This window comes from Neovison vison, chromosome 6 (assembly GCF_020171115.1).
Source record: "Neovison vison isolate M4711 chromosome 6, ASM_NN_V1, whole genome shotgun sequence".
NCBI lineage: Eukaryota > Metazoa > Chordata > Mammalia > Carnivora > Mustelidae > Neogale > Neogale vison.
The window spans coordinates 56,073,953-56,099,777 of record NC_058096.1 but is presented as its reverse complement, the minus strand read 5'-3'; the positions used below and the strand labels follow the sequence as shown (position 1 = coordinate 56,099,777).

Below are 25,825 nucleotides of genomic sequence, written 5' to 3'. Positions count from 1 at the left end.
ATTCTCTCATAACTTGAGACTAATAAATTTAGTGAAGAGGTTTGGCATTTATATTGAACACTATTTGTTTAAATTTCATTTTCCTTACCAAGGCCATATTAAGATAATATATTTGTGTGTTTGTATTTGTTTCACTGTCCTAATTACAGTTATGGAAACTGTAGAGTATGATCTGTACTCACAACTAAATAAAAATTAAGATACCTGGTTTGTTGTGGAAAAGCAGTTTTCAGCCTGTCTGTAATCCTCTCCCAATTCATCATGGGGGGATCACTTCCCAGACCTGCACTGGGAGACACAGCCTCTCCCACAGGTGCCGGCACAGTCCAGGCTATACCAGTCACCTGTAAGGAGCACAGTTATAACCCATCAGCTTCAGTTATTAGGAAGTAATATTCCATGACAACACAGTATTTCCATACTTCAGAAAATGGGTAGAATGAAGAGGAATACTGACCTACACATTCCCCTTTTGGAGTTTTATTTAACTAGCACAATAATATTTCTTATTTTTTATAATTACCTTATTTGTAAAAAGGGGATATGTGAGTTTCAGTAATTGCAAATGTATAGAAATACAGAGCATAAGGAATAACACAGAGGACATTGGGAGATGCAGAGGAGACGTAAGTTGGAGGAAATTGGAGGGGGAGACAAACCATGAGAGACTGTGGACTCAGAAACAAACTGAGGGTTTTGGAGGGGAGGGGGGTGGGGGTTGGGTGAGCCTGGTAGTGGGTATTGCATGGAGTACTGGGTGTGGTGCATAAACAATGAATTTTGGAACACTGAAAAGAAATAAAATAAAATGGGAAAAAAAAGAGAGGGAGTGTTTATTGCTGCTATTTTAAGAAACTAGAAATAACTTAGTCTGCCAATAGGGGGATTATAGCATCACCAATCAATCCTTAAGAACAGATCTATATATTGGAGTATGAGATGTCCATGAAATGTTTCATTTTAAAAAGTCTGTGGTATAATATTTGTGGTATGACTCATTTTTATATTAAATTTTTTAAAAAGATTTTATTTACTTATTTATTTGACACAGAGAGAGATCACAAGTAGGCAGAGAGGCAGGCAGAGAGAGAGAGAGGAGGAAGCGGGCTCCCTGCTGAGCAGAGAGCCTGATGCGGGGCTCGATCCCAGGACCCTGAGATCATGATCTGAGCCGTAGGCAGAGACTTAACCTGAATATATGTGCATAGAAAAAGGTCTCAAGTTATAAACAATCTGTAAACAGTGATTATCTCCTAGGATTCAGTTGCAGGGTAATTTTACTTTCTACTTGATATATTTCTATGTTATTTGCTTTTTTTTTTTTTTTTTTAAGATTTTATTTATTTATTTAACAGAGATCACAAGTAGACAGAGAGGCAGGCAGAGAGCGGGGGAAGCAGGCTCCCTGCTGAGCAGAGAGCCCACTATGGGGCTCAATCCCAGGACCCTGAGATCATGACCTGAGCTGAAGGCAGAGGTTTTAACCCACTGAGCCACCCAGGCGCCCCTGCATTTTTATAATTTTTCTAAATATGAAAGTAGTTAATGCTAAGTTTCAATTTTCAAAGGAATAAAGATGAGACTACTAATAGAATGTCTGCCCAATGTCTCATGAATGTTACAGACAAAAGTGGTGTGGAAGTTGTAGTGACACCTCCAATCCAAGAAACCATCAAAGTTTTGATATATCTTAGGGCAGTTTCTTCTTAGAAGCTTTAAGATTCTAACTAATATCAGCCAAGTGAATATTTTCATCCGATTACTAGGATAATTATAAAATGACAACTTTTACCTAACGTTCTACAGGTTATTTTCAAATATAAGATTACTCATGAAAAATTAGCTATGACTAATAGCTACTGAAATAACTCATACAAAGTCTACTAAGTCAGAGGAGAACACTGCCCAGAAATCTCGGTTTGCCTCAGTATCAAGCTTTTCCCAAGGAATCAGAAAGTAGTACTAGGAGGCTGAGATACTTTAAAGTTTTCAATAAAGTTTTATATATGTAGCTCCTTATATAATAGTGCAGGTGTAAACCACATGAGCAACACTGTGAGATCATGGGGATAAGAAGATGTGGTTATCAGTTAACATGGTAAGGCCTATACACATATTTGTTTGCAGAGGCAGCCTCTACAAAAATGAGTCCATCTGACTATATTTCAAAGGGAGAGTGTTTATAGGTACAAAAAAACTGATGAGAATGTATTATGGAAAAGTCAAGTTAGAGAATTTTTCATTAATTATATTTAACATTAGTCTTCGAGGAGAAGATGTTTTTTTAAATAAATGTTGACCACCTTTGCCAAGATTACAACTAATAATCCTGGTCATTTAAAATTTTCCTATTACCTCTTCAAGATTGGGTAAGGTTTATATGCCTAGTTGTAGCTAGGAAGATTCATAATTTTATAGTGTAATTTATTCCAAGATGATGCTATTTATATTGTTTTTATAGATAAAGTTGAAACACTGTCCTATTATACCTATGTGTGTCTATGTTTGTGTAAATAAATTTTTCTTTAGATTTATGGCATAATTTTCTTTGCTTTTTAATCTACCCATCAAACATGCTAAATATAAGTGATCTATTAAAAAATGTCATTTACCTTGTATTGTTGCCTATTATAGAAGCAAAATCATAAAATCCTGTAAGGATTGTCTACTATAAAAATGTATGTATCTTTATATCCCAAAATGGATTATCAGTTAATGAAATGATGTATGTAATGCTCCTAGCACAGTGCCTTAAATGGAACTATTCATTCAATTATCATTCAGTTTTCCTCCCTCCACTATTACCACCACCATCACCACTTATCAAATAAATAGAAGACATTCATTCAGGAAGTCTACTATGAAGATAAAAAACCAAAAGGAAGTCTGTACCAGAGGGGCTCTAGGCTGGCCAGGCGCAGAGATGACTCCAGGGCAAACAGCAGGCATCTGAGGAACAGTGAGTATGGGTCTAAAGAAAGATTCTTTCACAAGGGGTCTTCCCAAGAACTGCTGCATCTAAAATAGAAAGGTTAAAAAGACAAACACTTCACACACTTATAGACTTATGTAGGCAAAAATCTAAACTCAGAACAATGGCTGTTGAGGGGAAAAAACTCAATTTGAAATCTAGATTCAAAACCCTAGCAGTAGAAATGGTGTTGTCATAACAATTAAATGTATGAATATTTGGAAAAGCAAAGGACTGTCAAATATACTAAAGGCCACAGAGAAGAGAAGTGAGTTCCAGTCTCACCTTCTTTCCCCCTAGCTGGGTAACCATGGATGATGCCAGGTTACTAATCTACAAAACAGAGGGTTAAGTTAGGTGATTTCTTTAAGGTTCCCTTCCAACTATAATAATATAGGGTAATGCAAAGGCACACCTCATTGAGTACTGGCCATGTTGATGAATAAAAGAACCAAAGTTGCCTTTAGAAAACATTACTTTTCCTGATTATGTATTGGAGGGAACTTGTACTACCTGATGGAGTTTTGATTTTGTTTAGCTCTAATGAGAGGAGAAAGCTGAAGTGAGTGGGCCTGCGGCATAAACCCTCCTACAGTGACTTGTAGACATGCTTATTATAGGTGTTACTGCATCTCCTAGGGGCTGGTGGAAAGCTAGCCCTTCTTAGCATCTACCAATGGGATGGATACCTTACTGACTAGGCTACAGAAGGGAACAGATTAAGTTTCTACCATGTGCCAGATTTAGCACTAGCATAAAGCAGAAGTTCAACTATTTTTTGAACAGATAAAAAAAATAAAATGAACAGGGAGGCCTGGGTGGCTAAGTTGGTTAAGCTGCTGCCTTCGGCTCAGGTCATGATCCCAGGGTCCTGGGATGGAGTCCCACATCGGGCTCCTGGCTCAGCGGGGAGTCTGCTTCTCTCTCTGCCTCCGCCTGCAGCTCTGCCTAATTGTGATCTCCCTCTCTCTCTCTGACAACCAAATAAATAAAATCTTAAAAGAAAAAAAAAGAACATCAGCACAACCCTTTTAAGTAATGATACTAAAACCAGTAGCTGAAAGGTTAGTGGGAAACATTAAAATGGATACATGAGGTCCACATTTCTTATTTAACATTACAAAAGAAAGACATTGCATACATCACTGTCTATAAAGTTATCTTGCTAAAAATACTGAACTCGATTCTAAGCAACCCTCCAGATCTAATGAACAGTTTTAAGAAACAGTAGAAGATATACAATGATTATCATAAGGTTACAATCAATAATGTGGGAAACTGAACCAGATAAATAACTCTTTTAAACAAATGACATAAAGGAGAAGGGAGTCAGGTAGCTGTTACAGATTTAGAGAACAATCAACCAAATACAAAGTATAAACCTAATGTGGATTGTTTTTAAAAATAAGTGTCTGAAAGAGTAATTGGGGGTACCTGGGTGGCTCAGTGGGTTAAGTCTCTGCCTTCAGCTCAGGTCATGATCTCAGGGTCCTGGGATCTAGCCCTGCATCAGGCTCCCTGCTGAGCAGGGAGCCTGCTTCCTCCTCTCTCTGCCTGCCTCTCTGCCTACTTGTGATCTGTCTCTCTCTGTCAAATAAATTAATAAAATCTTTAACAACAGCAACAAAAAAGTACTTATAACCAAACTGCAAATATTGCAAACTAGGTAAGAAGGACATTTTTCAGACAATTGGAAAATATAAATTTTAACTGGGTGTTAGATATTAAAATTTTTAATTTTCTTAAGTAAAACACTGGTATAATAATTCTGTCCAATAATAAGTCTTCATCCTTTAGGAATATATACTGATTTATATATGAATGAGATTATATGATATATACTTTAAAATATTCCAATAGGAAGAAGAGCATGACATGAAACAATTTTAGTAAAATATTGATAATACTGAAGCTGGCTCTCTTGGTTCACAGAGATTCATTATACTATTCTATTTTTATGTATATTTCAGTATATAAAATTTTAGTATGTAAAACTATGTAAATTTCAGTAGGTAAAATGTATATTTCAGTATTTAAAATTCAGAATGTAAAATTTTTAAAGAATGAACGGATGATGGATGTAAGTCAGTATTCCTACTCTCTTTGGAGACAACTATTTCCTAACATTTCTTTGAGGATTAGACAGCTGGGGTACAAAACCCAAGATATAGTAGGACACATAAAAATACTCGGTTATGCTGCGAAGTGTGTAAACCTGGCGATTCACAGACCTGTACCCCTGGGGATAAAAATACATTATATGTTTATAAAAAAAATTAAAAATTTAATTAAAAAAATTGTACACAGTAACATTTAAAAAAAAATACTGATTTAAACTGGGAAGAGTACCCATTATTTCAGACATTATTTCGACTATGGAGTTATCACTGGTATCAGACAGGTTGTGCTGATCTGGTTTTAAGAAACTCCAAAAAAACATCTCTGTGTCTGGCTTCTGAGTCTCCAGAGCTATTTTACATTTAGAGTCATGGGAGATTTAACTACAACATACAGACAGTAGTTTGAACATGGGCTGAAGATACAGGGTTTCTAAAAATCATACCAGAGTATGTGTTACTTGCTTTAGGACTACTGGGACCCTTTAAACTTCTCTGTTATTGACATAATACATTCCTTATCAGGGTAGTTGGGTATGATAAAGTTCCAAGCTTGGAATAATAATGTCCGTAATATCATGCTCCTATAAAAGCTGAACTGACCAAAAATATAATAGGCAATACTGCATTCTAAAGACCATGGTGTATACCATATAATGCTTTTAGTTTTGGATTCTGCTTTTGAAACATAGTGTAACTCCCCACAATTCACATAATTCTTAAGTTCTCTGATACATTCAACTATTTACAGAAATAACATTTTCAAAATTCTACTAAAAGCAGGAGTACTGATGGCAAAAAGTGATCTGCTGCTAAATAGCTCATACCTTTCTCCTTTTCCTATTCCCAGATCCGTTCTAATAATAAAAATCATCACCTGGGGTGCCTGGGTGGCTCAGTGGGTTGAGCCGCTGCCTTCGGCTCAGGTCATGATCTCGGGGTCCTGGGATCAAGTCCTGCATCAGGCTCTCTGCTCAGCAGGGAGCCTGCATCCCTCTCACTCTCTCTGCCTGCCTCTCTGCCTACTTGTGATCTCTGTCAAATAAATAAATAAAATCTTTTAAAAACAAACAAACAAAAAAACCTTTAAAAATCATCACCTGATGGTTCTGTCCTAAAAGTTCTTTTGGAAAGCTGTCTGAATTTACTGGATTAGGGCACTAGTTTTCCCAGAAGGATAACATAAATAGTGTAACAGAGAGATATCTCATTGAGGCTCACTGTAATAAGCAGGAGAGGGGCATCAATCGAAGCTGTTAAAGTTAAAATAGAAGATAAAAGTTAAGGAAAAGAATGTCAAAAATAGAAGTAGAAGGGTAAAGTCTAGTTGTCTAGGGTACAACGCCAAGACGTTTTAGTCACTCGGGTAACCTGAGTGCATTGGGAATTCTGCACATTCGCCAGTTTTCTCCCACACTGCAGGTGAGACTGACAGGATGAAATGAGGATACATTACCTCTTTACATACCAAAGGCATCACGAAAATCCAGTGATACACTTAGGCACTGGCCTCAGCGAAGCCAGCCAACTAGTTATAGTGTCTGGAGATAATACAGCAAGAATGGATGTAATTACAAACAATATGCACAACATGTGCCTGTTCTATTTTGACCACACATGAAACATACTGAATATTCACTGCTCTACAGCCCTTACCATTTCATCAAGATAAAGATGGCAATTTTTCAAAATGTCATCTTTCTTACCAGTATCTCAGGACTAGGTGGTGGTGGAGGAAGCTGGATTGGAGGCAGAGTACTCAAGGCAAACCCTTGTTTCACCTTGTTAATTTGTTCATTGTACTGTGTCTAGAAGAAGACAAACAATATTTTAGAGCAAAATCAACTTCAAAGAAACTGCATATGGGAACATTTGGTATTGTTTTTAATAATAAAACATATAATAGTTTTTCTCAAGTCAGGAACAATATAAAAACAGTTTTTGACATAAAAATAATTCTATAACACACTATCCTCAAATGTAAACAGTTGTATCTTTCCAAGTATCTGTTGGTTGGCAAGATATAAAGAGACATAATTCACAGACCCTGTGATAATTCCTCAATATTTCCATAATTTTCAGCCCCAAAATGGGAACCAATCATAAAAATTGAATAGCATCTAAAGATTCAAGAAGCTGTAAATAACATATAAGCTGATAATTATAGGAAAAATGTATGTGTAATATGGAGTTGAGCTATTTGCAAATATTCACTGCAGGGGAAATTTCAGGAAATACTCACTAAATATCCACATTTTGTTTATTTTGAAGTTATACCTCTAGCTTTCTCAAGTACCACATATATCTTTGTTTTATTTTCCTGGATTTTGCCAAAAGTAGGATCCCAATCACTGAAGCTTAACAATATGCTTTCAACATTTTTGGCACTGTCCCCATTTTACTTTACAGCATTGTTTTATAAACAACCCACAGAGAGTGAAAAAGAAATGCTTAAGAAACAAAACATTTAGAAACTTTCCACAGAAGATATGTCCTTAAAATAAAACAAGGATGCAGAACTGGGGCAGGCCATACTGTAAATAAACCCAACATAAATATCAAGCACTAAAGACTGAATAAGAAAGAGGCTGGGAGAGAAAGAGTCAAGACCACCAGTGGAAAAGCTAGGTAAGAAGGTAATGCTTTGAAGCAGAGCTCACAAGTAAATTTCATTATTTTGCTAGCAATGTTGTAAAATCATAAAACAATGAACATTTTATACTTTTTTTGGGGAAAGATTTTATTATTTATTTTTTTGAGATTTGAAAGGGACAGCATGCACATGAGCAGGAGAAGAAGCAGCGGAAGAGGGTGAGGGAAAAGTAGGCTCCCAGCTGAGCTGATGTGGGGCTCTATCCCAGGACCCTGAGATCATGACCTGAGGCAAAGGCAGATGCTTAACCAACTGAGCCATCAGGGGGCCCCTATATATTTATTTTAAGATATAAATACAAAAATATCCTAAAGCCAAATGAAGAAATTAATAAATAATCAGTGGGTTACGTCTTTAGATTACCTTAAGCATAGTCCTAATTCTATTAAACCAATAATGAATAATTCATTATTTTGCATTATGAAATAATTACATTAAAATTTAAGATTGAAAACTAATATAGGTCTGCTTGATCTTCCTTTTAATTTTATAAACACATAATTATTCAGACAAAGTTCAACATTTATTTTTGACTGGAGCTACATTAGCTTTGGAAGTCTAGGAAAATTAGGTGTAAAGCACAATTTTTGAGTTTATTATTTACTGTATGAAGGACCTGAGAGACCTGAAAAGACCAGGTCTAGGATTTTGTCTACAACTAACTACATGGAGGTAATCGATCTCAAACCTTAAAAAGGCATAAACTTAAGTAACTGAGAAAAACATGATCTTCCCTAAATTTCTCAGGTAATTGTTTTTAATGTTAGATGTTTTAAGTATATACCACCTACAACATTCAGTCAATTTACTCCAGAGATACTTCACCACTTACCCTGAGGAATGCAATCTTGTTTCTAACATCTGTTACGATGGCATTCCAACTCTCTACTGCAGCCTTTAATTGAAGTGATTCCAGATTGCTGGTGTAGGAAAGGAGACACAAGAGAAAGTTCTTCTTTTTATATACCACATAGGTCTCCACAAATTTCCATTATATTCTTTAGCATATATGTAAATAATATAAAACAACAAAATTACCTTCATCACCAACAATAACCTCAAATGGGCACAAAGTTGTGTGGAAGTGTTTGTTATTAAAAATAAAACAAAGGTTGGGAACGTATAAAATTTATTTTTTCAAGAACAAATATAACTTCTGCTTCCAGAACATCAAGTGTTCTTCTAACTTGGCAATACTGTTTTTTAGGACATGTAAAACCTTTACACAGAAATCCCTCCAGTGTACTACGAAGACAGAGAGGCCAAACAGAGAAACTGCCCTAGCCATCCAATGCAGGAGCATTCTCAAAGATGCTGAATCCTCCTGAAAGCAGGTTTTGGACTATCTTCACCATAACCCTGACATCACAGGGCTATGGTTGGCCCATCAGCTCTCTGCAAATTAGAAAAATATATTCCTTATGGGAGGGCAAATCAGAAAGAAGTACCTCTTCTGGGAGGATCAATTGGATTGATCTGCCTCTATGCAGTACCTAAATTGCACAAACACAAGCAGCTCTGCCAAACATGCCCACCAAATGACTTAAGTAGGAACAGCCTGAGGTGTTAAGGTCTGCTATCTCTAAAGACAGATTTCATGAGGCCTTTCAAAAGGCTCTGTTGTAACAACCCCACCCCAGTATCACCCAGCATACCAGCTTTGAAAGAGCAGGACAAGTTATCACTGAGATTATCTTATACAAAGAGGCTTGATAATGTTTTAGTTTATAGAGTGCCCCTTCTCCCTCTAGCAAGCAAAGATAGACTGATCACTTACAACAGTGCTTCCCGGACCTGAATGCACATCAGTATATCCTGGGAATCTTGCTAAACATCAGAGATTCTGATTCTTTAGAATTGAAGAATAATGATGATCATTACAATGATAATCATTAAAAAATAATGATGCCTTGGTCCCAGAAATTCTAATTTAATTAATTCACTATGAAGATATAAAATTATAAATTTAAGGATAATCTCATGCAACCTGCGCAATATCTGAAAATCATTCATTTATTATAACACAGCAAGAAATTTCCTTCAACATATGATTTTAGATGTTAATACTGATTTTTTTCCCTCTACGCACTCCAAAGGTAGTTAAAATCAAGCATTAGATGAGAAATTAATTGTAAAAAGGATTTCCACTTAGAATCCACCCTGTTTTGTAAATGTCCGGGCTTCATGCATGTTTCTGAGATTTTTTATCTATTTCACTAGTGAAAGGGAAGTATCTGTCTGCAGCTATTACTGTGCTCAGTAGACTTCAGTGCTTCAGCAGAAGAAACCAAGAACAGCAGCAAAGTGACTAAATGACTTTTGAGGTTTAAAAAAAATAAGGGTTTGTTCATTTCAAAGACTCTGATGTCATACATGTAAAACAGATTCTGTTCAAATTTAAGGACATATCTTGTATCTTGCATCTCTGAGATGAAAATGCATTAAGAAAGAGGGAAATGTTACCTTGCTGCCATATGAGTCACCCGGGCAAGCTGACTGAGGCATTCCTTTTCAGTCTGCTCTAGATGAAGCAAACCAAAATCTCTACGACACTGTAAGAAATACACCTACAGATTTTTGAGAAAAAGACAAAGAAGTTGAAGGTGCCTTGTAAATGAACACATCCTTTTCTCAATCATTTCAAGTAAAGTTGAGCTATTTTTCAATCTCTTCTAGCACCTGAGCTTCTTGACCATCCATAATACATTATAAAAACTCTGATTAATTCTACAATTCTAACTTTTTTACTCAATGGTTACTGGGTTAGTAAGCATTCCAGATCATTAGTTTTCAAACTTGAACATACCCTGGTATCATCTCAGACTCTTTAAAAATTTATGCCGTGGTCCCAGAGATTCTAATTTAATTGATCCCAAGTGCTGCCTGAGTAGTGGGATTTTTAAAAGTTCTCAGGTAACTATATAATATTCAGCAAAGTCTAAGAACATTCCCAGAAGTCCCGTTACTTGCTTTTTTTTGTTAATTGATGAAGGGATAAGAAAATAATCAGACCATGCAGGAGGACCATGCAGTCCAAATGGGCCTTGCGAGGTCATCGAGTCTGTCTCCCCATAACAGGAATTCCTTCTGCCCCATTACTGTTGCATGCTCACTTGACCTCTGTTTTTTTTCACACTAGTCACTCAATATTCGCTGAAAATATATTCTTGGACAGCATTAGGTGTTTATAAAATTAATAGTGGAAGTAGAAGGAAACGTTCTGACTAAAAGCAGTGAGAAACAAAAATATACAAACTTGAGCTCTTAAAGTAATCTGAGGGTTTTGTTTTTTCAGTTATAGCTAGCATTCTACTAATCTCCAGGGATTTTTGGTTCAGGCATCATTCCTTGATTATTGACCTCTGGATTCCCAAGCATTTTGCTAAAGAATACAGTTTAGCCATGACAGATGTGGGAAGGTTTATAATTCTTTTAATGTTAGTGAGCTCTCTAAAAATTTGAACCTTATTGTATATCGTTTGGTTATCTCTAAGTAAAAATTACATATATACAAATAATCATGTATCTTTTGGAAGAGACCCTAGCTGTGGTATTCTGTTAACTTAGAAGAAACTGGGTGACATTCTGCGAGTCTAGAAGGTAGGCTGGTTTTTTAAATTGGAGTGTATGATGTGTATGTGCTTTGGGAAGATCTATGTAGAAAGTAACAAAAAAAGGAGACATTATCTTCAGCAGCAGTAAAATGTTAGAATTCTTAGAAATTTGGCTTAGTGACCTGGTTTCATGAGAATTATCCCAAAGTGTATGTATTTGCTACACATACTGAAGCAGACCAATTTCCTGAAGTCATTTGGGGAAAAACAACATAAGATCATCAACACTGAAATAATCATGTACAAAATTCCAATGAGTCAAAAAAAGCACAAGAGTTTAAGCTATGTTCTTCTGGCTGGTCCTAAGATGACTTATTTCTGTTCATTTAGAACAGTCTTTTTTCAATTCTTTAGTATACTAGTACATGAGCAGAACTTCCCTCCCCAACCCCATTTCTCTCTCTCTCTCTCTTTTTTTTACCTCAGCTGTTAAAGCTCTGCTAGTTTCTGCATTCAGTTTGTTTAAGTATGTTTTAATTGTGCTTTCCAGATTATGCTTCTCCATTTCCCACTGAGATCTGAAATATATGATCATTAGAGTCAACAACATTGCAGCAAGGACAGACTTTTCCACGTTATTCAGGAGAGAGAAAGACTCAAGCTATTTAGTGAGTAAGAAATGATATCTTTTAACAGTTTACAGCATACAAAAGCAAGAGAAGACATTACTTGACCCTTCCAGTTATCCTTTACTACCAAGAGTGCAGAAGTTTGAAAGTCGTCAATGTAAAGGGCTAGGATTTAAAACTTGGCTCTGAAATAAAGTTGTCTGAGGATGAATCTGAGTTCTGAAACCTTGAGCAAGTTCCTTAACTTCTCTATACCTCAGTTTCTTTACATCTGAAAATGGAGAACACTGTACTATTGATCTCAAAGATCTGTTGCAAAAACAGATTCATATAATATATATAAAAGCATTCTGTGTTTAGTACATATTAAGCATTAAATAAATGTTAGCTATTATCATTAAATTTCACATAAAGTTTCTACAAGCCTTTCTGTATTCCCAAAATAGCAACTACAAAGGTTTTTTTTAATCATCCCTGCCCTCACTGCATTAAAGCTAAATCACTGCATTAAAATATTGCACTGGTTATCTCAGTATCTCAGCTCACATCAACATCTTAGAATGAATACAAATCCTACAGCTTGAAAAGGAGAGAGGGAGATGATAAGGACATTATTTATGAAGGACATTATAGAGAAAGGCTACCTATGAGGTCTCTCTTTTTTTTTACTATCTCATTTCAGCTTCCTACACCTGAGGCCCAAACTCTAGGGCATACAAACCAAATTATATCTTTAAAGGAAACAATTAACTGGAAATATAATATTGTAATAGGGACTTTTACAAAAGCTATCCTCAATGTTTTATTAGAAACACTTGGATGCTTGCACACTTGACAAATATTGATGAGAAGCTTGATAAAACAATATGTTGTTAATACCACTATACCCAGAGTGTTTCGAGGGAAAAAATATTCAAGGACATATATGAATTCAACCGAGAGGAATTATTATGCTACTGAATACTGTGCAAATATTGTACAAAACTGCTTATAAGAATAAGAGAAAACATAACTTAGACTCCAAAATTTAAAAATCATATATCTGATAAAGGACTTATATCCAGAACATGCATAGAACTGTGAAAACTCAACAAAAAACAAAGAACCCAATTTAAAAAGTGGCCAAAGATTTGAATAGACATTTCTCTAAGGAGATACACAAATAGCCAAGAAGTACTCGAAAAGATGTTCAACATATTAAATTACTAGGAAAATGCAAATCAAAACCACAATGATCTTGTATTTCACAACCACTACAATGAGTAAAATAAAGACAGGTAATCCAACAAGTATTTGTGAGGATGTGCAGAATCCATTGCTGGTGGGATTGTAAGATGTGCAGTCACTTGGAAAAGTTTGGTAGTTCCTTAAAAAGTTAAACAGAGTTTCCTGCATGTCTCAGCAATTCCACTCTTATATAACCAAGAGAACTGAAAACCTATGCTCATATAAAAATACGCTTACAAACGTTCATAAATGCATTATTCATAATAGTGAAAAATGGAAACAAATCAAATGTCCATTGATAAAAAGATAAACAAATAGTGGTGTATTTATACAGTGGAATATTATTTACCTATAAAAAGGAATGTATACTGAGATATGCTACGATATGGATATACAATATAGTAGGTGTAAGACATTAATCACAAGAGGGTACTTATATGATTATATTTATATGAAATGTCTGGAAAAAGCAAAACCACCAGGACAAATAATAAATGAATGATCACCAGAAGCTAGGGGAGGGGCGAATGAAGAATGCCTTCTAATGGATCCAGGATTTCCTTAGGGTGATAAAAATGTTCTGGAATCAAACAGAGGTGAAGGTTGTATACCTCTGCAAATATCCTAAAAAGCCAATGAAGCGTATAATTTAACACACTGAGTTTTATGCTATATGAATTAGATCTCTAAAAGGTTATTTAAAAATTACCTACAGGCAAAAATATGTGAATCAGAATAAAATTCAATCAGTTTCATAAATCAGTAACACTTAGCATTATTGATTAGGGCAAAGAGATGAGAACACATAAGTCTGGTCCCTGCCTAGCTTGCTGTGAGACCATAACCTTGCTGATCTAATCTCTCTCAGCAGTTTTCTAGGGCCAGAGCTAAGCTGAACATAGCCCCCAATCTGCCTAGGTCACTTCCATTTGTAACTGTTGTCCCAGTCTAAATATTAATAATGTTCAATTTCATGCTCAAAAGTACCCCAGTTTGGATAATAAATTATATGGCTACCCTGGTCAGAACATGCTGAATGAATATACCTAGAGTTTCAGAGATGTATACTCAACCAAAGCAACAACTAAATTTGTACCTTTTCATGGAAAGTTGCTCTTTAAGATTCTTGATTTCATTATCTTTAGCATGGCTCTGACGCTGTAATCTAAGGAAAGATGAAAGCGATAAATGTTAGAAATGATTTGTCATTAATACAGTCAGAACAGCTCTCTTGTAGCTGAAGAGGAGGGACTAAGTATGACCATTTTGGGCCACAAAAATTGAGTCTGAAAATAATTAGTCTCCTACACTTACACCTTCTGGAATTCATCTTTCTTTCTCTGATGTCTGATTTACCAACTTCCCAAGTTCTAATCCCATCAATTTGAAGCCAAAGAGAACTTGTATCCCCACTTCAAAGTCTCAGAAATAGCCCAAATAGTCTTTAGCCCTTTCTACTCTAGTTTACCCACTAGAAAACATAGACTGTATGTTCTGATTTCCTAGGCCTGTGGTAGGATTGAGAACTTTAAAATTTTCTTACCAAGTTATTATATCAAGTCATATAAACTATTAAAGGGTAAAAGGTCTGAAAGAAATTAGGTATTAAATATAGACACCATGAGGCTGTGTACACATAGGAATTTTATTTTTTTTTAAGATTTTATTTATTTATTTGAGAGAGAGACAGTGAGAGAGAGCACAAGTGAGGAGAAGGTGACAACTCCACTGTGGAGTTGGGATGCCAATGCGGGACTCGATCCCAGGACTCCAGGATCATGACCTGAGCTGAAGGCAGTCACTTAACCGACTGAGCCACCCAGGCACCCCACATAGGAATTTTAATTAAAATAGTAAATTATCGGGGCACCTGGGTGGCTCAGTGGGTTAAAGCCTCTGCCTTCGGCTCAGGTCATGATCCCAGGGTCCTGGGATCAAGCCCCACATCGGGCTCTCTGCTTGGCAGGGAGCCTGCTTCCTCCTTTCTCTCTCTGCCTGCCTCTCTGCCTACTTGTGATCTCTGTCAGGTAGATGGGTAAAGTCTTTAAAAAAAAAAAAATAGTAAATTATCACCAAGGAGTCACTGACATGATCTAATCAAGGAAAGACCAGGCAAAAATTCTATGTAAATCAGAAAACATAGCCTGCAATTGGTTTAAAAATTAATATGCAAAAAAGCTATTGAGAGAGTGCAAAGTAATATTTTTTGATTGATACATGTTCACAAATCATGTCTGATGTTCCTTCCTTGTGCTGCTATATATCTCCTCAGAACCAAGTTTTTATACTGACACATTAATTTGCTATAATATGAAGAAGTTCACAGGAAAAGCACATTACTCTTTAAGTTTTGATATGTTCAGACACTTGGGATACACAGGTATTTGGGTCAACAGGAATTTGGAATGATAACCTTAGAACAATGACTTTAAATGTGGCTAGATTGTTTACTATCAGATTTCAGAGATCACCTACTCAACCTTTATTCCAAGCTTCTTAGAAGCTATTGAGACTTACAATCAATCAATGTTTATTGAACTGAAAATGCAATGAAAAGAAACCACATCTGTTTCTCCACAAAAGAGATCATGTTCTCAAGTAAAGAAGAAGAAAGATAAGCTTTGTTACTATGGTATGCGGGAATATGTAGAGAGATTCAAAAAGGAGGTAGTAAGATTTTTTAAATTGACATTCTGCTTTCCTTTGAATGCTTCCATTATTTGAATATTTTACCTAGCTGCAGTTTAAGAGTGGTCCATGAAGAGCTGACAGAGGCAGTGGGGAATTCAGAAGACCTGGATTCTTAAATAATAGAGGATAAGGTAGGCATTGTTCCTATCATCCAGCTTGGACAGGAAACAGCTATATACATTCAGGCAGTCATAACTTCTTAGTCCTATTTTTCTCTTGAATAACATGAGGGTAGGATTAGACATTCTTTTCTGAAAGATCTACAGTTCTCAAGTTTACTCGGGCTGGCTATCAAGTTTATTATGTGGATTTTACTGACAGTAATTACTTTAGATTTATTAAGTGCTTATTGTTATTTGTTCAAAATATGTTGCTATTATAAAAATCTTCTTTGTTAATTCTTCAATTATCAACAGCGAACATTTACCAAACATTACTGTAGGACTGACATTGAACTAGGGCAAAGAAAAGATTTTTTGCTTCCTAATAAAACCCATAAATAAAAAAAATCAGCATTTTATAATTTAAAAATATTTACATTTTTATCATATACTCTTGAGACATGTTCAAATGGATTGAACAAAGGCTTAAAAGCTATATGAGAACACATACAATGCCCTCAGCCTAGATGCTCTGTTTTCTCCAATCTCATCCTATGTAGCTGAGGTTCAATACTGTCTTCAATGATGTTCTTCCTTACGACAACAATCACAAGTGCTCTTTTTACCCTACAAAATCCCTATTGATTATGGTGCTGTTTGACAGTTATTTATTGTACAGTTGGCCTTGAACAATTATAGGGGTTAAGGACACTGACCCCTACCTCCAGCAAATGCAGTTGAAAATCTGTATATAACTTTTGACTCCCCAAAAGCTTAACTACTAATAGCTTACTGTTTACCAGAAGCCTTGCTGATAATATAGTCAATTAATACATGTTTTGTATGTTATATGTTTTACATACTATATTCTTACCTCGAACTGAAATAAAATATTACTATGAAAACCATAAAGAAGAGAAAAATACATTTATAGTACTGTACTATATTTATCAAAAAAATCTGCATATAAGCAGACCCATAGTTCAAACCCTTGTTGAAGGGTTAACTGTACTTAAAAAAAAAAAACCACACATTAAACTTTTGAGATATCTAATTCATAGATTAATATGCAGGTATAAGAAATAATACAGAGAGATCCCATGTACTCTTTACTCATATTCCCTCAACGTTAACGTCTTACAGAACTATAGTATAATAACCAGGATGTTGATAATGATACAGTCAAGACACTGAAGAGTTTTATCACAATATTTCATTTTGCTCCCATTCCCATTTCATCCTCCTAACCTTGAATCACTAAACTGTTTTCCATTTTTATGATTTTGTCATGTTAAAATTTTTGAACCTTTGTCATTTCAAGAATGTTATAGGAATGAAATCATACAATATATAAGCTTTGGGGACTGACTTTTTTCACTCAACGTAATTCTCTGTCTGCAAGGTCTGCAGTATTTTCAGTCTTTCATTCCTGATGGTGGTATATGTATCTCCTTTTTGTTTGTTTGTTTTGCTAGAGGTCTGTCAATTTTATTGATATTTCCAAAGAAACAGCTGTTTGTTTCAAGAATTTTCTTTATTGTTTTTCTGTTTGTAATTTCATTACTTCTAATCTTGATTAATTCCATCTGCTTGTTTTCAGTTATTTTGCTTTTTTTTCCTCTGGATTCTTGAGGAAGGAGCTTAGATTAGATTTGAGATTTTTTTTAACTCTTACAAAGTGTACAGTTAGTGCAATAAAACTTCAAAGAACTACTTTAGCTGGTGTCCCACAAATTCTGATATATTGTATTTTAATGTTAATTCAGTTCAACACATTTTTATTTCCCTTTAAATGTTTTTGGACCCATGGATTAATTAGACATGTGCTGTGTAGTTTCCAAGTGCTTGGAGATTTTCATGTTATGTTTCTGGTATTGATTTCTTGTTTGACTCCATTTTGTTCTGAGTATATGTTTTGTATGATTTCAATGCTTTTAAATTTTTTGGTTTGTTTTATGGGCCAGGATATGTTCTATCATGGTATACTTCCTATGGCCACTTGAAAGCAAATGTATTCTGCTGTTGTTTGGTGACGTGTCTTATAAATATTGATTAAATCCTGTTGGTTGATGGGGTTGTAGAAATTCTACATCTTTGTTAATACAGAATTTCTATATCTGCTGCTATAGAAATTCTGTATCTTTCTATCTAGTAGGTCTATAAATTACTGAGAATATGGGCTGAAATCACCATCTATAACTGAAGGTTTTTCGATTTCTCCTTATAGTTCTATCAAGTTTGCTTCACATATATTGAGGCTCTATTGTTGGGTACATACACCTTTAGGTTGCTATGTCTTCCTGGTGAATTGGTCCTGTCATCATTGTGTAATGTCCTTCTTCATCTCCAGCAGTTTTTTGCTCTTAAGTCCATTTTATATAGCCATTCCTGCTTTTTATTTTTTAAAAGATTTTATTTATTTATCGGACAGACGGAGATCACAAGTACGCAGAGAGGCAGGCAGAGAGAGAGGAGGAAGCCAGCTCCCTGCTGAGCAGAGAGCCCGATGCGGGACTCAGTCCCAAGACCCTGAGATCATGACCCGAGCCAAAGGCAGCGGCTTAACCCACTGAGCCACCCAGGCACCTGGTATTATAATTTTTGATTCAAGCATCAAGTATGATTTAAGAAATTAATGAGAAATAGGATGGACTCTTACTGTTTACCCCCCTCTTTACTCATTCTGATGTTCTTCCTGAAGCTCCAAGCTTCTATTATCATTTCCTTTACGGTTACAGACCTTCCTTTTAGCCATTATTTAATGGTACCTTTAGTAGCAACAGATTCTTATAGTTCTCCTGAGACTTGTCTTTATTTTCCTTCTTCCTAAAGGATACTTTTTCAGGATATAATATTCAATATTCTTGTTTTCTGTTAGGTTTTTTCTTCCAGTACTTAAATAATGTGCCACTTCCTTCTGGCCTCCATGGTCTCAGATGAGAAATTTGATGTCATTTCAATTAGTGTTCCCACATGTGTTCTCTGGTTCTTTCAAGATTTTTTGTCTTTAGTTTTCTGTTTAATTGTGTGACTTAGCATGGACTTCTTTGGGTTTATACTATTTGGGATTCACTCAACTTCTTGAATTTGAAAATTTATGTATTTTACTTCATTTCTATTAATTACCACCCCCTCCCCCCATCACTCTTCTCTCCTCCTGAGATTCTGGTAAAAATTTTAACTCTTTTATTGTCCCACAGGTCACTGAGACTCTGTTTTTTTTTTTTTTTTAAATAATCTTTTCCCTGGTTTATCTCCTCTCTGCTCTTTAGATTAGGTAATGTCTTTTGATCTGTCTTCAAGTTCACTCGTTCAATCCTCTGTCAACTTTAACTTATTAGTAATTATATCCAGCAAAATTTTCAGTTATTGTATTTTTTAGTGTGAGAATTTCCTTCCTTTGTCCAATAGCACTACTGCTATTCAACATAGTACTAGAAGTCCTAGCCTCAGCAATCAGACAACAAAAAGAAATTAAAGGCATCCAAATTGGCAAAGAAGTAGTCAAACTATCACTCTTCGCAGATGATATGATACTATATGTGGAAAACCCAAAAGACTCCACTCCAAATCTGCTAGAACTTGTAGAGGAATTCAGTAAAGTGTCAGGATATAAAATCAATGCACAGAAATCAGTTGCATTTCTTTAAACCAACAACAAGTCAGAAGAAAGAGAAATTAAGGAGTCAATCCCATTTACAATTGCACCCAAAACCATAAGATACCTAGGAATAAACCTAACCAAAGAGGATAAGAATCTATACTAAGAAAACTATATAGCACTCATGAAAGAAACTGAGGAAGACACAAAGAAGTGGAAAAATGTTTCATGCTCATGGATTGGAAGAACAAATATTGTGAAAATGTCTATGCTACCTAGAGCAATCTACACATTTAATGCAATTCCTATCAAAGTACCATCCATCTTTTTCAAAGAAATGGAACAAATAATCCTAAAATTTATATGGAACCAAAAAAGACCTCGAATAGCCAAAGGAATATTGAAAAAGAAAGCCAAAGTTGGTGGTATCACAATTCCAGACTTCAAGCTCTATTACAAAGCTGTCATCATCAAGACAGTATGGTACTGGCACAAAAACAGACATATAGATCAATGGAACAGAATAGAGAGCCCAGAAATAAACCCTTAACTCTATCGTCAACTAATCTTTGACAAAGCAGTAAAGAATGTTCAATGGAAAAAAGACAGCCTCTTCAACAAATGGTTTTGGAAAAATTGGACAGCCACATGCAGAAAAATGAAATTGGACCATTTCCTTACACCACACATGAAAATAGACTCAAACTGATGAAGGTCCTCAATGTGAGAAAGGAATCCATCAAAATCCTTGAGGAGAACACAGGCAGCAACCTCTTCGACCTCAGCTATAGTAACTTCTTCCTAGAAACATCGCCAAAGGCAAGGGAAGCAAGGGCAAAAGTGAACTATTGGGACTTCAACAAGATCAAAAGCTTTTGCAGAGCAAAGGAAACAGTCAACAAAACCAAAAGACAACTGACAGAATGGGAGAAGATATTTGCAAATGATGTATCAGATAAAGGGCTAGTATCCAAAATCTATAAAGAACATATCAAACTCAACACCCAAAGAACAAATAATCCAAGCAAGAAATGGGAAGAGGACATGAACAGACATTTCTGCAAAGAAGTCATCCAGATGGCCAAAAGAAACATGACAAAGTGCTCCACATCACTCGGCATCAGGGAAATACAAATCAAAACCACAATGAGATACCACCTCACACCAGTCAGAAAGGCTAAAATTAACAAGTCAGGAAATGACAGATGCTGGTGAGGATGCAGAGAAAGGGGAACCCACCTACATTGTTGGTCGGAATGCAAGCTGTACAACCACTCTGGAAAACAGCATGGAAGTTTCTCAAAAAGTTGAAAATAGAGTTACCTTACAACCCAGCAATAAATACTACTGAGTATTTACCCTAAAGATACAAACATAGTGATCCGAAGGGGCAGGTGCACCCAAATGTTTATAGCAGCAATGTCCACAACAGCCAAACTATGGAAAGAACCTAGATGTCCATCAACAGATGAATGGATAAAGAAGATTTGTTATATATATACAATGGAATACTATGTAGCCATCAAAAGAAATGATATCTTGCCATTTGCAATGACGTGGATGGAACTAGAGGGTATTATGCTTAGTGAAATAAGTCAATCAGAGAAAGACAACTATCATATGATCTCCCTGATATGAGGAAGTGGAGATGCAATGTGGGGGGTTTGGGGGGTAGGAAAAGAATAAATGAAACAAGACTGGATTGGGAGGGAGACAAACCATAAGAGACTCTTAAGCTCGCAAAACAAGCTGAGGGTGGCCAGCGGGAGGGGAGTAGGGAGAGGGTGGTGAGGTTATGGATATTGCAGAGGGTATGTACTATGGTGAGTGCTGTGAAGTGTGTAAACCTGGAGATTCACAGACCTGTACCCCTGGGGCTAATAATACATTATATGTTTATAAAAGAATAAAAATTAAAACATGAAAAAAAGAATATCCATCCTTTATTATAAATTTTTTTGCTAAGATTTCCTAGGTTCTCATTTGTTTAAAGATAATTCAATTTTCTTGCTGAAGCACTGTTATGGTGGTTGCTTTAAAATCTTTGTCAGACAATTCTCAAATCTGAGTCATTTTAAAGTTGTCTTTTGTTAACTGTCTTTTCTTTTTCATGTTGTGACTGTCCTAGTTCTTTGTATACCTAGGTATTTTGGATATTATGAGACTCTGGATTTAATTTTTTTTTTTTTTAAGCAGGAAGACCCCTCTGTGTAGTGTGTAGTGTGAGGGCTGAGTGGGTGTATAGGGCTGTGTAGTGTGAGGGCTGAGTGGGTGTATATGTTTAGCTTCCCACTCAGTGGGAAGCTAAACATATACACCCACTCAGCCCTGCTAACAACATCCCACCAAAACTGGACACTGACATTCTGCCTCAAGGCAGATGAATGGTGTAGAAGTTCAGTCTCTCTTGGGTCCCACTGACATTTCCTAAGAAAGTGGGGCACAAACTCACTCTGCTTTTTGCCTCTGTATAAGATCAGCTTCCTGTTGGGCTCTACTGATACCAGGGAAGCAGAAAGCAGAGGGCTGACTCACACTGCTTTGTTGCTACAGGGTGGAGAGCAGGAGATCCATGTTGGGCCTCTCTGGCATCAGCTGGAAAGAGGGGAGAAAACATAGTGCCAACCAGCCCCAGGGGTAGAACTCAGCTCCCCATGAGGAGGTAGAGATGAAACCTAGTATTGACCAGTCCCACCTCAGATTACCCTAAGTCTCTCTGATGCTGGGCAGAGGTAGAGGCTTAGCTTGCTACTGGATCACACCTATACTATCCTGATATCCGGAACACTACCTGCTTTTGTCTGGTGGGGAATGCAAGACAAGCTGGATCTCAGTACTGCTGATACTGCCCCAGCAAGGAAACCTGGTTTCTGCTATCTGCCATTGTTGGAACACATTAAGTAGTATGGAACCATTGGTGTTTGACTAGAATAGGTGAATACTGCCAAAAAGGATTTCTGTTGTTACATCTCCCTTTTACTGATCCTTTGGATAGAGACAATAAGCTTTTCTCAAAGGTTTATCCCTAACAGTTGGCTGTTCCAGGTTGGTGATTTCTTCAGTACCCGTCTATGATATATGGGAGACAATAACAAAAAGTCACTGTTGAATCATTCCTCATGTACCAACGTCTCTAGACAGTTTGTTTCCATTTACCATTTAAAGTCCTTCTCTGCTTGTTTGTTCTGTTATATTCAAGGTGTTTTAATTTTAAGCAGGAGGATTTGCAAGGAAGAATACTATTTCTTGGTAGAACTAGAAGTTCCTCAGTTTTAAGTAGTTTTAACAAATTTATCTGTATTCTCCATTAGCTCACAATGTGACATGTTTTGGTATCTTCTACATGTGCCTTACATAATTCTTCTCACATAATGAGCCCCTGATAAATGTCTGGTGAATGCTCCTTGTATGAAGACATATGCATCCCCTAAAATAGTCTGTTTGTAGTCTCAAGCATACAAAGGGTGCCTGGGTCAGCTATCAGAGTCGAGGAAGGATATCCTCAGATGGTAAAGGAGAGAAGCAGCAGCTCATCTGCATGGATGACATTACTTTTTGATCACTGATGTTATATAACATACACTTGGATTGGTCATTGCCATCCAAGCTAAAAGACAATGTTTTGAACCCCAAAGTGTGGATTCTTAAGTGACTATAGTCAGCTTAAATTTGCCAAAATCATCTTAGGTCCTCACCTCCTTGAACTTGATGGATCTCTCTGACTCCACCAGGGATAAGCCAAAGTGTTTTTAACTGAGATTATGTTGCCAGCACTACGGCATCCAGTTTTTCCCCCAAATTTCTTCAAGGTTGGAGGACATCATATATGGAAGAAAATTTAAGACCTAAGTGTCTGCCAAATATTTCTCCAATTTCATAATTAATATGATGGACTCCTTACTCTAAGATACTCTCTAGAACTTGTCTATTCTCCCTATTAGCAGTCTAAGAACTCATGGATTTCAAATTAGACTTCATGGACAACTGGTATCGTGTAGCTATTTATTACTATTTATTAAAATAATATGTTACAGGGGCACCTGGGTGGCTCAGAGGGTTAAGCCTCCACCTTCGGCTCAGGTCATGATCTCAGGATCCTGGGTTTGAGCCCCACATCAAGCTCCCTGCTTGGCAGCGAGCCTGCTTCCCACCCTCTCTCTCCGCCTGCCTCTCTGCCTACTTGTGATCTCTGTCAAATAAATAAATAAAATCTTTAAAAAAATAAAAATAAAAAAATAAAAAACAGTATGTTACAAATCATGTTAGTATCTCAACTGATATGATTGGAGACAGTGGTTAGTACAAAAAGAATAAAATGAGACACTCATTTTCCCCATTAAGTCATAATTTTTAGTCTTAGGCATTTACTACTTAAGAATATTAAGGGAATGTTAGAAGGGAAGAGTCTTCAGGAATTTGATTCATTTTTAATCTCTTGGTCTTGGAACACAAACTCTGAGAGACCAACATAAAAAAGCATTCAAATGATTTCATGGGTGTCTTTGACAAACGTATTCCTCACATGCTATAAAGAAACACCAAATCATTGGTCATATTTTTATAAATTAGAATCATGACCTGAAAGTTAATTATCTTTCTCATGTAATTCTATTATAATCACACTTGTTCAGCCAATACATGTAAAGCTTGATATACAGAGTGAGCACTTGCTTATTTCTCAGTCCATCTGCCAAGGCAAAAATACAGTTTGGTTTTTAAGCAAGTACAGGCCTATAGTTGGCAGTTCTTAATGTGTGGTTATAATGCCACCTAGTGGCTACGCAGGGATTATCTTTTAAAGATCGTGTTCATTATGGAGCAAATCCAGAATTTCCTGTCACCAACAGATTTGCACTTACTTGGAAACTTTATTGATTCCAAAAGCCACTTGTTGGTTCAGAGATGCAATGATTTTGTCTTTCTTCTTAATCTGCATTTGGTTTTCTTGCCACCGAAAAGTCACTGTTTTCAACTGTCTTTTGAAATCCTGATCAATGAAAATGTTACTTCATAGTTAATTCTGTTCAAGTCACCACATATTAAAAGAATAAAAAACAGGACCTTCAAAAAAACTACCATTAAATTGAACATTTCAACTACTTCTGACTGGCTTCAGATAGAATGGCAAAAGTACTTACTTCACATTGATAGTGCAATTTATAAAGTTGCCTCTGCCGAGCAAGCTTTTCCTTCTCTGTTTCTCCATATTCTGCAGTTACTTTGCTGGTTGAGCCCTAATGAGCAAATGGAATATGAATGCCTTATTTTCCTCTAAAAAACCACTAATTCTTTAGTTAAAGGGGATTTAAAATTGCCATCTAACTCCTATTCATGCTTTAATTTATGTCTCTATGCAAACATCACTTCTCTGATTAGTGCAGATAAACCTACCTCTCCCCAATTACAGCATTTACTAAATAATCCCACAGTTACTGGTCTATTGCTACTACCACTAGATAACATTACCTGCATGGTTACCATATTTTTAAGCTTTTTTTGGTAATGCCTTTGTTGTCGTAAAACCTGTCCAAGGTAGACACTTATTATTCCCATTTTAGAGATGATAAAACTGAGTTAAGTAAGTTACCCAAGGTTACAAAGAAAAGTAGACAAGCCTGAATTCTAACTCAGGCAGCCATAAGTGCCCAAACACTTAATTATTACTCAGTACCACCTTAGCTTAATATTCAACTTCTCCACTGGATTGTAAATACTACTATCACAGGGACCAGGTCTTAGCAGAGTTCTTGACATAAAGTGCTAAATATTTTTTGAATAAATGAGGGTATAAACATTTTCCAAAATGTGTGTCATACTTGTATTGTATTTTGGAGCCCTCATAGCTATTGAATGAAAACCAAAGATCCTATATTTAAACTTTAGTCTGACATCCAAAGCTAAGAACATGTCATTTCAGTTGAAATATATGTATCCTATTATTATAATTGGAAAGGTGAAATGAGATATGGCAATTATCAGCCAGGGAATCATTTTTACTAAATGTACCCTTAGACAATATTCCTACATATTATGGAACAGGTTATCATTAAATTACCTTATCATAAAATGATCATTAAATTACCTTAGTATAGAATTCTCATTTAAATGAAGTGTTTTTTTAAGTCATGTGCTTTGTCTGATTTAATCACTTTCATGAGTACTTATATACCTATGTACATCATTCCCAACAGTGACTACTACTAGGAAAGGAACCAAAGGGGGGAAAAAACAAAACAAAACAAAACAAACAAAACTGTTGTATATTAATATTTCTGTAGACA

At 36.0% G+C, this 25,825-nt stretch overlaps 1 protein-coding gene across 10 annotated transcripts in view; it reads right to left on the bottom strand.

The window, feature by feature from the left end:
* Window positions 1–25,825, bottom strand: part of DZIP3 (DAZ interacting zinc finger protein 3) — a 109,504-nt gene that overhangs the window by 5,497 nt on the left and 78,182 nt on the right. For all 10 annotated transcript variants that reach the window (XM_044251344.1, XM_044251345.1, XM_044251341.1 and 7 more), the window contains 9 exons: window positions 24,683–24,778; window positions 24,404–24,531; window positions 14,248–14,316; window positions 11,777–11,873; window positions 10,205–10,308; window positions 8,574–8,661; window positions 6,795–6,896; window positions 2,893–3,018; window positions 205–344 (listed from right to left, as the gene is read on the bottom strand). In XM_044251344.1, the coding sequence (XP_044107279.1) occupies window positions 205–344; window positions 2,893–3,018; window positions 6,795–6,896; window positions 8,574–8,661; window positions 10,205–10,308; window positions 11,777–11,873; window positions 14,248–14,316; window positions 24,404–24,531; window positions 24,683–24,778 (950 nt within the window). The remainder of the gene's footprint in view (window positions 1–204; window positions 345–2,892; window positions 3,019–6,794; window positions 6,897–8,573; window positions 8,662–10,204; window positions 10,309–11,776; window positions 11,874–14,247; window positions 14,317–24,403; window positions 24,532–24,682; window positions 24,779–25,825) is intronic.